Raw genomic sequence first — 10,638 nt, 5'->3', positions numbered from 1 at the left:
CGTGAACCCATCGCCCTCCGTCGTCCCCCCCCCTAATCTTTTTTCCCTCTCGTTTCCTTCCCCCAGGACATCAAAGGCACTTTCATCAGGTCAGTCGCTTCCCATTTCCCATCTTTTTCCCCTAAACAGCTTTTTTTTTGGGGGGGGGGGGGGATAAAACCATTTTTTGGGGGGGATAAAACCATTTTTTGGGGGGGGGGGGGGATAAAACCATCAGTTTTTTGCTTTTAAAAACCCATCTTTTGGGTGCTTTTCCAGGCTGGGGGTTGGGTAACGCCGGGGGGAGGGGGGTGGGAAATAAAGCTTGTAATTTTGGCCTCAAAATTAAATTAAATTCCTCCTCCGAGGGCGATTTGGGGTGAAAACGGGAGGTTTTTTTGGGAAGGGGGGGGGAGAGAGGGAAAAAAAAAAAAAAAGAAAAAAGCTGGGAAGAGATTTTTGGAGTTCCTGATTTTTGGGGAGTAAGAATCCCGTTTTTTTTTCTCCCCGTTTTTCAATCGGCTGAGCCGAGATTGGGGCGGCGGGGGGGGGGGGGGGGATCACCAGTTGTACCAGTTTAACCAGTTTGGCCGATTCTCTGCCCCACTGTGTGTGTGGGGGGGGGGGGGTGGTGTGGGATTTTTCCAGGTTGCGTTTAGGGTTTCTTTTTTCTCCTCAATTTTAATTTCTTTAGTTTTAATTATTTTTTGCCTCCCGCGTTTAGGCTTTCTGCTTTCTCCCCAATTTAATTGATTTATTTTTTATCCTCCCCCCCACCACCCCCCCCCCCCCCAAAAAAAAAAGGTGTGAAAACATCAAATTCCAGGAGCCCGAGATGGTGCCGGTGGACGTGGGGAAAAAATCCCGCAACTATTTCCTGCAGGACGTGGTGATGAGGAAAATGGAGAAAGTCTTCAGTAAAATCCCTCAAGGTGAGCGGAATCCGGGGATTTTCAGCCCAAAAAACTTCTCGGGGGAGGGGCTGGGGTTGGATACCAATTCCTCCCCCCCCCCCAAATTCCGATGGGGGATCTCTCGGGTCTTCCCAGATTTTGCACCCCTCCCTTTTTTTTTCCTGCCAGTTTTTGAGGAGAGGAAATTTGGGTGGGGGTTAAAGATGTCGGGAGACGATAATTGGGGGGGCGAAAAGAGTGGGGGGAGGAAATTGGGGGGGTTAAAGGGGGTGGGGGAGGAAATTTGGGGGTGAAAATGGCGGGGAGAGGAAATTGGGGGGGGTGAAAAGAGTGGGGGGAGGATAATTGGGGGGGTTAAAGGGGTCGGGAGGAAATTGGGGGGGGTGAAAGGGGGTGAGGGAAGAAATTTGGGGGTGAAAATGGCGGGGAAATTGGGGGGGTGAAAAGAGGGGGGGAGGAAATTTTGGGGGTGAAAATAGTGGGGGGAGGATAATTGGGGGGCAAAAAGGGGGCGGAAATTGGGGGGGTGAAAAGAGTGGGGGGAGGAAATTTTTGGGGGGTAAAAGGGGGTGGGAGAGGAAATTGGGGGGCGAAAATGGGGGGGAGGAAATTTTGGGGGTGAAAAGGGGGGGAGGATAATTGGGGGGAAAAGAGTGGGGGGAGGATAATTGGGGGGGCGAAAAGAGTGGGGGGAGGAAAATTGGGGGGGTGAAAAGAGTGGGGGGAGGAAATTGGGGGGGGAAAGAGTGGGGGGAGGAAGTTTTTTGGGGGTAAAAGGGGGTGGGAGAGGAAATTGGGGGACGAAAATGGCGGGGGGAGGAAATTGGGGGGGTGAAAAGAGTGGGGGGAGGAAAATTGGGGGGGTGAAAAGAGTGGGGGGAGGATAATTGGGGGGGTTAAAGGGGTCGGGAGGAAATTGGGGGGGTGAAAGGGGGCGGGGGAGGAAATTTGGGGGTGAAAATGGCGGGGAGAGGAAATTGGGGGGGTGAAAAGAGGGGGGGAGGAAATTTTGGGGGCGAAAAGAGTGGGGGGAGGAAAATTGGGGGGCAAAAAGGGGGGGGAAAATTGGGGGGGTGAAAAGAGTGGGGGGAGGAAATTTTTGGGGGATCAAATGGGGTGGAAGAGGAAATTGGGGGGGTGGAAATTTTGGGGGTGAAAATAGTGGGGGGAGGATAATTGGGGGGGCGAAAAGAGTGGGGGGAGGAAATTTTTTGGGGGTAAAAGGGGGTGGGAGAGGAAATCGGGGGGGTGAAAAGAGGGGGGGAAGGAAATTTTGGGGGTGAAGGGGGGAAATTTTGGGGGTGAAAATAGTGGGGGGAGGATAATTGGGGGGGCGAAAATAGTGGGGGGAGGAAATTGGGGGGGTTAAAGGGGTCGGGAGGAAATTGGGGGGGGTGAAAGGGGGCAGGGGAGGAAATTTGGGGGGGTGAAAATAGTGAAAAGAGGAAATTTGTGGGGGGGGCGAAAGGGGGTAAATTTGGGGGCATTAAAGGAGCTGAAATTTGGGGGTTACAGAAATTAAATGGGGGGGGTGTGAAAGATGTTGAGAGGAAAAATTTGGGGGGGGGGGATTGAAGAGCTTTTAACTCCATCCATCCCAGCCCAAACCAGTAACAAACTGGGGAGGGGGGGGGGGAAGGGGGGGGTCAGTCCCAGTGAGGCTGTAAGATTTTGGGGGGGTGGGGGAACTAAAACGAGGTGAAAAATCAGGCGATTCGGGGGATTTATGGGAGAGATTGGAGGTGACTGGGGTAACGTGTCCCCCCCCTTTTGTTCGTGTGTCCCCCCCCCCCCCTCCCAGCTGACGTCACCCTGGACCCCGACACGGCCCACCCCCGCCTGAGCCTCTCCCTGGACCGTCGCAGCGTCAAACTGGGCGAACGTCGACAGGATTTACCCGAAAACCCCAAACGTTTCGACGCCGATTATTGCGTTTTGGGGGCGCAAGGTTTTACCTCCGGCCGCCATTACTGGGAAGTCGAAGTCGGGGGTCGCCGGGGTTGGGCGGTGGGGGCCGCCCGAGAAACGGCTCGTCGGAAAGAAAAAACCACCGGGTCTCCTCACCAAAAACGAGAAATTTGGTGCGTGGGCACCAACGGGAAAAAATATCAAGCCTTGACGGCCACCGAGCAAACTGCTTTGTCGCCCAGCGAGAGGCCCAGGCGTTTCGGCGTCTACTTGGACTACGAAAAGGGTCAGTTGGGCTTCTACAACGCCGAAAGCATGAGCCACATCCACACCTTCAACGCTTCCTTCCACGAGCGCATCTTCCCATTTTTCCGCGTTTTGGCCAAGGGCACCCGCATCAAAATTTGCACCTGAGAAACGTTCCCGAACTTTTTTTTCCCTTTGGGATGGATTTCCCCTTTCGGGATCCTCCACCCGCTGCACTCCTCCTCTTCTGGCTTCGCTCACAAGGACCTCCCGGAGGCTCCTCCTCGGGATCTCGCCTGGTTCGGGGGTGGAATTGGGAAGGATCCGCCTTGGAAGTTGCTTTTCATTTGGGTTCTTGCTCCTCTCTCCCTTTTTCCCCCAACTTTATGCCTAAATTTTCCAGCGCGTTCTCCACGACGTTGAGTTTTGAGGTTGCATCTTGGTTTTGAGGAGCATCTTGGCTCCTTTCAGGAGCTTCTGGAGGGGGAGATCCATACGTTGAGGAGCCAAACGCTCTTGGTTTCTCAAAATTCCATCATTTTTCCCGAAAAGATTGGGAAGGATCCTCCTCCAAAGGTGGTTTTCATTTGGGTTCTTGCTCCTCTCTCCCTTTTTCCCCAAGTTTATGCCTAAATTTTCCAGTGCGTTCTCCATGACATTGAGTTTTGAGGAGCATCTTGGCTCCTCATTTGGAAGCTCCTTGGGATGAGACAGATCCGTACATTGAGGAGCAAAAGCTCTTGGTTTGAAATTCCATCATTTTTCCAAAAATATTGGGAAGGATCCGCCTCGGAAAGTTTGGGCTTTTGCTCCTCTCTCCCTTTTTCCCCTTCCAAGTCAACGTTCTCCACCCACATTGAGTTTTGAGGAGCATCTTGGCTCCCTTTGGAAGCTCCTTGGGGAGGACAGATTCGTGCACTGAGGAGTAAACACTCTTGGTTTGAAATTCCTTAATTTTTCCAAATAATATTGGGAAGGATCCTCCTGCGAAGGTGGTTTTAATTTGGGTTCTTGCTCCGCTCTCCCTTTTTTCCTCCAAGTTTCTGCCTAAATTTTCCAGCGCGTTCTCCACGACGTTGAGTTTTGAGGTTGCATCTTGGTTTTGAGGAGCATCTTGGCTCCTTTCAGGAGCTTCTGGAGGGGGAGATCCATACGTTGAGGAGCCAAATGCTCTTGGTTTCTCGAAATTCCATCATTTACAAAAAATAATGGGAAGGATCCTCCTCCGAAGGTTGTTTTAATTTGGGTTCTTGCTCCGCTCTCCCTTTTTCCCCCAACTTTATGCCTAAATTTTCCAGCGCGTTCTCCACGACGTTGAGTTTTGAGGTTGCATCTTGGTTTTGAGGAGCACCTTGGCTCCTTTAGGAAGCTCCTTGGGGGTGAGGAGATCCATACGTTGAGGAGCAAAAGCTCTTGGTTTCTCAAAATTCCTTCATTTTTCCAAAAAATATTGGGAAGGATCCACCTCAGAAGTTGGTTTTCACTTGGGCTTTTGCTCCTCTCTCCCTTTCCCTCCTCCCAAGTCAACGTTCTCCACCCAGAGTTTTGAGGAGCATCTTGGCTCCTCATTTGGAAGCTCCTTGGGATGAGACAGATCCGTACCTTGAGGAGCAAAAGCTCTTGGTTTGAAATTCCATCATTTTTCCAAAAATATTGGGAAGGATCCGCCTCGGAAAGTTTGGGCTTTTGCTCCTCTCTCCCTTTTTCCCCCTCCAAGTCAACGTTCTCCACCCACGTTGAGTTTTGAGGAGCATCTTGGCTCCCTTTGGAAGCTCCTTGGGGAGGACAGATCCGTACATTGAGGAATAAACACTCTTGGTTTGAAATTCCATCATTTTTTTCCAAATATTGGGAAGGATCCTCCTCCAAAGGTGGTTTTCATTTAGGTTCTTCCTCCTCTCTCCCCGTTTTCCATGATGTTGAGTTTTGAGGTTGCGTCTTGGTTTTGAGGAGCGTCTTGGCTCCTCTTGGAAGCTCCTTGGGGGTGGAGAGATCCGGACGTTGAGGAGCAAACGCTCTCCTTTCTTGAAATTCCATCATTTTTCCCCCCAAAAAAATCCTCGCTTTTCCTCTCCCCGGTTACACCGAGGTGCCTGGATTTTTTTTTTGGGATCCGCACAGAGCATCTTCAACCCACTCCCAATTTTTGGGACCCGGAGTTGAACCCGCTTTGACCTTCCATCTTCTCCTTCCCCCTATCGGTTTTGTTTTTGGGGGGTGGGGGGAGAAGGGTTGAAAACTCCTTAAATCCCCCCCAAAAATCCCTTCGGAACCATTTTTTGGTGGCTCTGGCACTTTATTGGGGGCCGAGGAGGGTGCAAAGAGGTGGTTCTTCTCCTCCGTTCCCAACCACGGAGGGAAGAATCGGCCTCGTGGGTTTTATTTTTCCCCCTTTGCAGCTCGAGAGCTCTCGAAAACCGGGAATATTTATTTTATTTTTCCCTTTTTTTGTTTTTTTTTTTTTTTTCTTTTTTTTTCTCCCCAGTTGCTGAATTTCCAGCTCAATCTTGTCCCCCTCGAGAGACTCTTTGTGTTTTATTCTTTATTTTTCTGTCGGTGGATTGGTATTATTAATTATTATTATATTTTTTTTCCCCCCTGTTGGCATTACAGAGCTAGTTCAAAATATTTTTTGGCTAAAAAAATAAAAAATAAAAAATAATTAAATGGAGATTTAGTTTTATTAAATGGCAAGAAAATAATAATAATTAATAAAGATTAAGGTTGTAAACCCCTGTCTTTGGTTTATTGAGATCCCGGCGCCGGTTTTGAAGAGATTTGGCTTAAAATTGGGCACCGGGAATCGGGGTCTCCGTCCCCGATTATTCCAATTAAGATCTCGCCTCGTTATATCTTGGCTTAATTACTCTTAATTAGCTTAGGTCAGGCCCAGAGCCGCGCGTCCCACTCGCTTTTATCCACCTAAAGGGATTTCCGCCGCATCCGAGGGCTGAGGTGGCGTCACCGAGGGACCAAAGTCCCTTCCAGCTTGGGGACGGGGGTGGCTTTTTGGGGGGGAAAAAGCATAAAAAGTCCTAAATTTGTAAAAAATAGAGGTTTTGGGGTTTTTTTTAAGCACAGACTTGAGGGTCTGCGAGGCCGAGGGTTGAGAAGTCGGGGGTTAAAACCTCTCCTTGGTTAACGACCGCTCTGAAAATGTCACTTGTCACCCGGGCGTCTTAAATTTATCAACTTTCGGGGTGTTTTTAAGGAATCGTGGGGTTTTTTTCCCAGGTGGTTTTTTTTTTTTTTCGCCGCGTGGGAGAAGGAAACCACCCCCAAACCCCCACCCCCCCCACCACCCCGAATCCCCAAGGGTCGGGAGAAAAAAATCTTCCCAGTCCCACCGCGCCGTCCCCCGGCACGTAATTATCTCCCTCCGCTCTTCGTTTTTACGTATTACGGGGTTTTTGGGGTTTTTTAAAATTTATTATTATCAAAGTTCTGCTGGCGCCCCCAAACTCCCCCCCCCCACCGCCACGTCCCCAACCTCCCAGGCCTGGGGACGACAACTTTTTGGGGACACAAAGCCGGAGCAAAAGCTCCAGCCCCACGTGTTCCACCAACCTCTGAGAGTTGTGGGGCGGGAGCTTGATGGAACGCTCTTTTTTTTTATTGATTTTTTGTTGTTTTTTTTTTTCCTAATTTTTTTTTTGTACGTAAAAAGTATGATTTCTCGCTACCGCGTCCTCATCTGGTCCCGATGGTGACTTGCCACACGCGGACGAGGTTGTCGGTGTAACCGGCGAAGAGGGTCTGCGGGGAGGAAGAGAGAAATGGGGTGACGGGAAGGGGAACGGGGTTGGGGGGCCACCAAGAAGGGGGTCACCTCGGGAGGTGATGAGGACAAAGGACCTGTGGGTCCTCGGGGGCGGAGGGTGAAGCTCAAAGCGGTGAGTGGGGAGATGAAGGGGAAGGGGAGGAAGAGAGGAAGGGAGGAAGGAAGGAAGGGACCCCGAGGGAGGAAGGTAAGGAACCCGAGGGAGGAAGGGAGGAAGAAAGGGACCCCGAGGGAAGAAGGTAAGGACCCCGAGGGAGGAAGGAAGGAAGGAAGAGAGGAAGGAAGAAAGAGAGGAAGGAAGAAAGAGAGGAAGGAAGAAAGAGAGGAAGGAAGAAAGAGAGGAAGGAAGAAAGAGAGGAAGGAAGAAAGGAAGAGAGGAAGAAAGAAAGGAAGGAAGAAAGGGACCCTGAGGGAGGGAGGAAGAAAGGAAGAGAGGGAGGGAGGAAGAAAGGAAGAGAGGGAGGGAGGGAGGGACCCTGAAGAAGGAAGGGAGGAAGGAAGGGATCCCGAGGAAGGAAGGAAGGGAGGGACCCTGAGGAAGGGGGGGAGGAAGGAAGGAAGGAAGAAAGGGACCCCAAAGGAGGAAGGAAGGGACCCCGAGGGAGGAAGAGAGGAAGGTAAGGACCCCGAGGGAGGAAGGAAGGGAGGAAGAAAGAAAGGGACCCCGAGGGAGGAAGGAAGGAAGGGAAGGACCCCGAGGAAGGAAGAAAGGGAAGGAAGAAAGGGAAGGAAGAAAGGGAAGGAAGAAAGGGAAGGAAGAAAGGGAAGGAAGAAAGGGAAGGACCCGAAGGAAGGACCCAAAGGAAGGACCCAAAGGAAGGACCCAAAGGAAGGACCCAAAGGAGGGAAGGAAGGAAGGGAGGGAAGGAAGGGAGGGAAGGACCCCAAGGAAGGAAGGAAGGAAGAAAGGGAAGGACCCCAAGGAAGGAAGGAAGGAAGAAAGGGAAGGACCCCAAGGAAGGAAGGAAGGAAGAAAGGGAAGGACCCCAAGGAAGGAAGGGAAGGAAGAAAGGGAAGGACCCGAAGGAAGGAAGGGAAGGAAGGAAGGGAAGGACCCCAAGGAAGGAAGGAAGGAAGGGAAGGACCCCAAGGAAGGAAGGAAGAAAGGGAAGGAAGAAAGGGAAGGAAGAAAGGGAAGGAAGAAAGGGAAGGAAGAAAGGGAAGGAAGAAAGGGAAGGAAGAAAGGGAAGGAAGAAAGGGAAGGAAGAAAGGGAAGGAAGAAAGGGAAGGAAGAAAGGGAAGGACCCCGAGAAAGGAAGGGAGGGAAGGAAGGAAGGGAAGGAAGGAAGGAAGGAACCCCGAGGGAGCGAGGAAGGGACCCCAGGAAACTCCTGCCCTTGCTGACAGAGATGGCTCCAGGAGTGGAGCACAAGTGTCCTCAGGGTCCCTACGCTCCAAGAGCAGCAGGAGGGTCCCCCAAATCATCATTCTCATCCTCCTCCTCCTCCTCTTCCTCCCCCTAGGGCTGGGACGCCGGAAGAGGGAGAAGGGGCTGTTTTTTTTACCTGTCCATCCGCAGACCAGGCCAGGGAGGTGCACTGGGGAGGTTCCGCTTTGCTGCTGGTGCTGATCACCTCCTGCTTCAGCTCGTCCACGATGATTTTGCCTTCCAGGTCCTGGCAGGAAGGAAGAAAAAAGATGAAGGAAGGAGGAACTTCCACCACCCAATCCAACCCAACTCCGGAAGGTGGTGAAAGGAGCAAAGGATCGCTCAGAAACAGCCTCTGGATTTCCGCATGGATGCAATCAGATGGCATCAAAGTGTTTCATCACGGCGTGGTGGCTCTGCCCCTCCGGCCACCGCGACCCTCCTCGGCCAGGGGGACAAGGAGACGGGGAGCGGTGGCTGCTGCGTGACCCCACCACCACCACCACCATCAGGGGGGGACACTCATCCAGGAGAGCTCCTTCTCCGAGATCGGTGATCCAAAGCGAGGATCTCAACCACCATGGTGGCTCCAAACCCGGCACCACCCAAAATCTAAAGGACTTGAGTCTTCTGGAAGAACCCTGGCCAGATGGGGACAAAAAGGGGTTGGGGACCCAGAGGTGACGTACCCAGATCTTGATGCTGGGGCCGGTGGCAGCACAGAGCCAGTAGCGGTTGGGGCTGAAGCACAAGGCGTTGATGATGTCTCCTCCGTCCAAGGTGTAGAGGTGTTTGCCTTCGTTCAGGTCCCACAGCATGGCCTGGCCGTCCTTAGGGGGGCAGAAGATGGGAGTCAGAGCAAACCCCAACACTTGTCCAACCCCGAGGAGACCCTGGTCCAACCCCGAGGAGACCCTCGCCCGCCCCAACCACGGTTAAGGTGGAGAACTTTGCCCCAAGCCAACGTGGATATGGAAAAGTTGAAGGACACGGCGAGAAAATTCTGAGAAAATTCCAAGAAAACCCATCGAGGGCTGAAACCGAAGAGCTAAAGAAGGTCCCTGGAGGTGGTGGAGCATCTTTGTGGTCCTCCCTCTGAGGACCATCAAAGTCAAACCAGATCTTTGGGCCCTTCCCACCCCATCTTCAAGCCGTGACGGAGATGTGGAGCCCGTTTTCAAGGTGGTGGACACCCAAACAAAACTGGATCTGCTGGTGGGACACCCGAAATCTCGGTCACGGGACCTGGGCCTTCCCCCCACCCCATGACACGTACCTTGCCACCGGAGGCACAGAGGGAGCCATCGGGGGAGACGGTCACCGTGTTGAGGTAGCCCGTGTGCCCGATGTGGTTGGTCTTCAGCTTGCAGTTGGCCAAATTCCAAACCTGGGTGGAGGAGGGAAGAAGAAAAAGGAGGTTAAAAGCTGCTGTTCTACCCCAAATTTGGGGATTTTAAGGGTAAAAAAACGTTCCCCCAGAACGTTCTTGGCTGCTCCAAGGAGCTGATCCCCCACCTTCACCAGTTTGTCCCAGCCGCAGGAGACGATGATGGGGTTGCTGCTGTTGGGGGAGAACCTCACGCACGACACCCATTCCGAGTGACTCTCGTCCTGCGGGAAGAGGAACGACTCCGGGTTCAAGGCGAGGAAAAAAAAAAAACAACAACAACCGGCTCTTCCCCACCCCCTTCACGGGGAGCTGCAAGATGAGACCTGCCGCATCCCATCCTTCCGGAGCTTTTCCAGATTCTCCCCTCCTCCTCCATCCCTCAGAATTGCAGGATTTGTCCTCAAATCCTCCCCAAAGAGAGGTCAACAAGGAAAAGTGCAGATTCTAATCATTAGGATGGGACTGGGGAGACCTGGATTCTCCATCAAAAGCGGTGGGAACGGAGCTAAAACCAAATCCACGGAGGGTCGGTTCTCCTGGACGTGCGTTTTGGAAGCCCACCACCCCCAGAGGTTCTCACCTGGACCGTGTACTTGCAGACGCCCAAGGTGTTCCAGAGCTTGATGGTTTTATCCCTGGAACCCGAAACGATTTGCCGGTTGTCGGAGGAAAAAGCCACGCTCAGGACGTCCTTGGTGTGACCCACGAAGCGACGGGTGGTGGTGCCGCTGGGAGAGGAGAAAGGGGGAGAAAGCTTCAGACAGAAGCTCCAACGAGGAGGAGGAGGAGAAAAATCCAAGTATTCGGGGGGAAAGATCCAAATATTTGAGGAAAATCCAAATATTGGGGGGGAAAATTCCAAATATTGGGGGGGAAAAATCCAAATGTTGGGGAAAAAAAATCCAAATGTTGGGGAAAAAAAATCCAAATGTTGGGGAAAAAAAATCCAAGTATTTGGGGGGGAAAATCCAAGTATTGGAGGAAAAAATCCAAGTATTTGGGGGAAAAAATCCAAGTATTTGGGGGAAAAAATCCAAGTATTTGGGGAGAA

The 10,638-nt window shown here is 52.0% G+C and overlaps 2 protein-coding genes across 2 annotated transcripts; one reads left to right on the top strand and one right to left on the bottom strand.

Annotated features, from left to right (window-relative positions):
• The first annotated feature begins 70 nt into the window (after positions 1 to 70).
• On the top strand, positions 71 to 3,215 carry LOC141477905 (E3 ubiquitin-protein ligase TRIM41-like). Its single transcript, XM_074167083.1, has 3 exons — positions 71 to 89; positions 784 to 911; positions 2,695 to 3,215. The coding sequence occupies exons 2-3, from the start codon at positions 815 to 817 to the stop codon at positions 3,213 to 3,215; spliced, it is 618 nt and encodes a 205-aa protein (XP_074023184.1). The 5' UTR covers positions 71 to 89; positions 784 to 814.
• Positions 3,216 to 6,459: 3,244 nt separating this feature from the next.
• LOC141477904 (small ribosomal subunit protein RACK1-like) lies at positions 6,460 to 10,315 on the bottom strand (the record flags this gene model as incomplete). Its single annotated transcript, XM_074167081.1, has 6 exons — positions 6,460 to 6,803; positions 8,334 to 8,444; positions 8,887 to 9,027; positions 9,474 to 9,584; positions 9,713 to 9,808; positions 10,168 to 10,315. Coding segments are annotated over 6 exons (673 nt in total), but the record flags the coding sequence as incomplete, so codon positions are not given.
• Positions 10,316 to 10,638: the final 323 nt, after the last annotated feature.

Source organism: Numenius arquata, unplaced genomic scaffold (genome assembly GCF_964106895.1).
Source record: "Numenius arquata unplaced genomic scaffold, bNumArq3.hap1.1 HAP1_SCAFFOLD_1727, whole genome shotgun sequence".
NCBI classification, from domain to species: domain Eukaryota; kingdom Metazoa; phylum Chordata; class Aves; order Charadriiformes; family Scolopacidae; genus Numenius; species Numenius arquata.
This window is presented reverse-complemented; position numbering and strand designations above follow the sequence as displayed.

Excerpts from the sequence above, each read along its gene's own strand:
- LOC141477905 (XM_074167083.1), top strand. The coding sequence starts at position 815 with ATGGTGCCGGTGGACGTGGGGAAAAAATCCCGCAACTATTTCCTGCAG. Across the intron at positions 912-2,694 it reads CTTCAGTAAAATCCCTCAAG|CTGACGTCACCCTGGACCCC; the intron begins GTGAGCGGAATC and ends CCCCCCTCCCAG.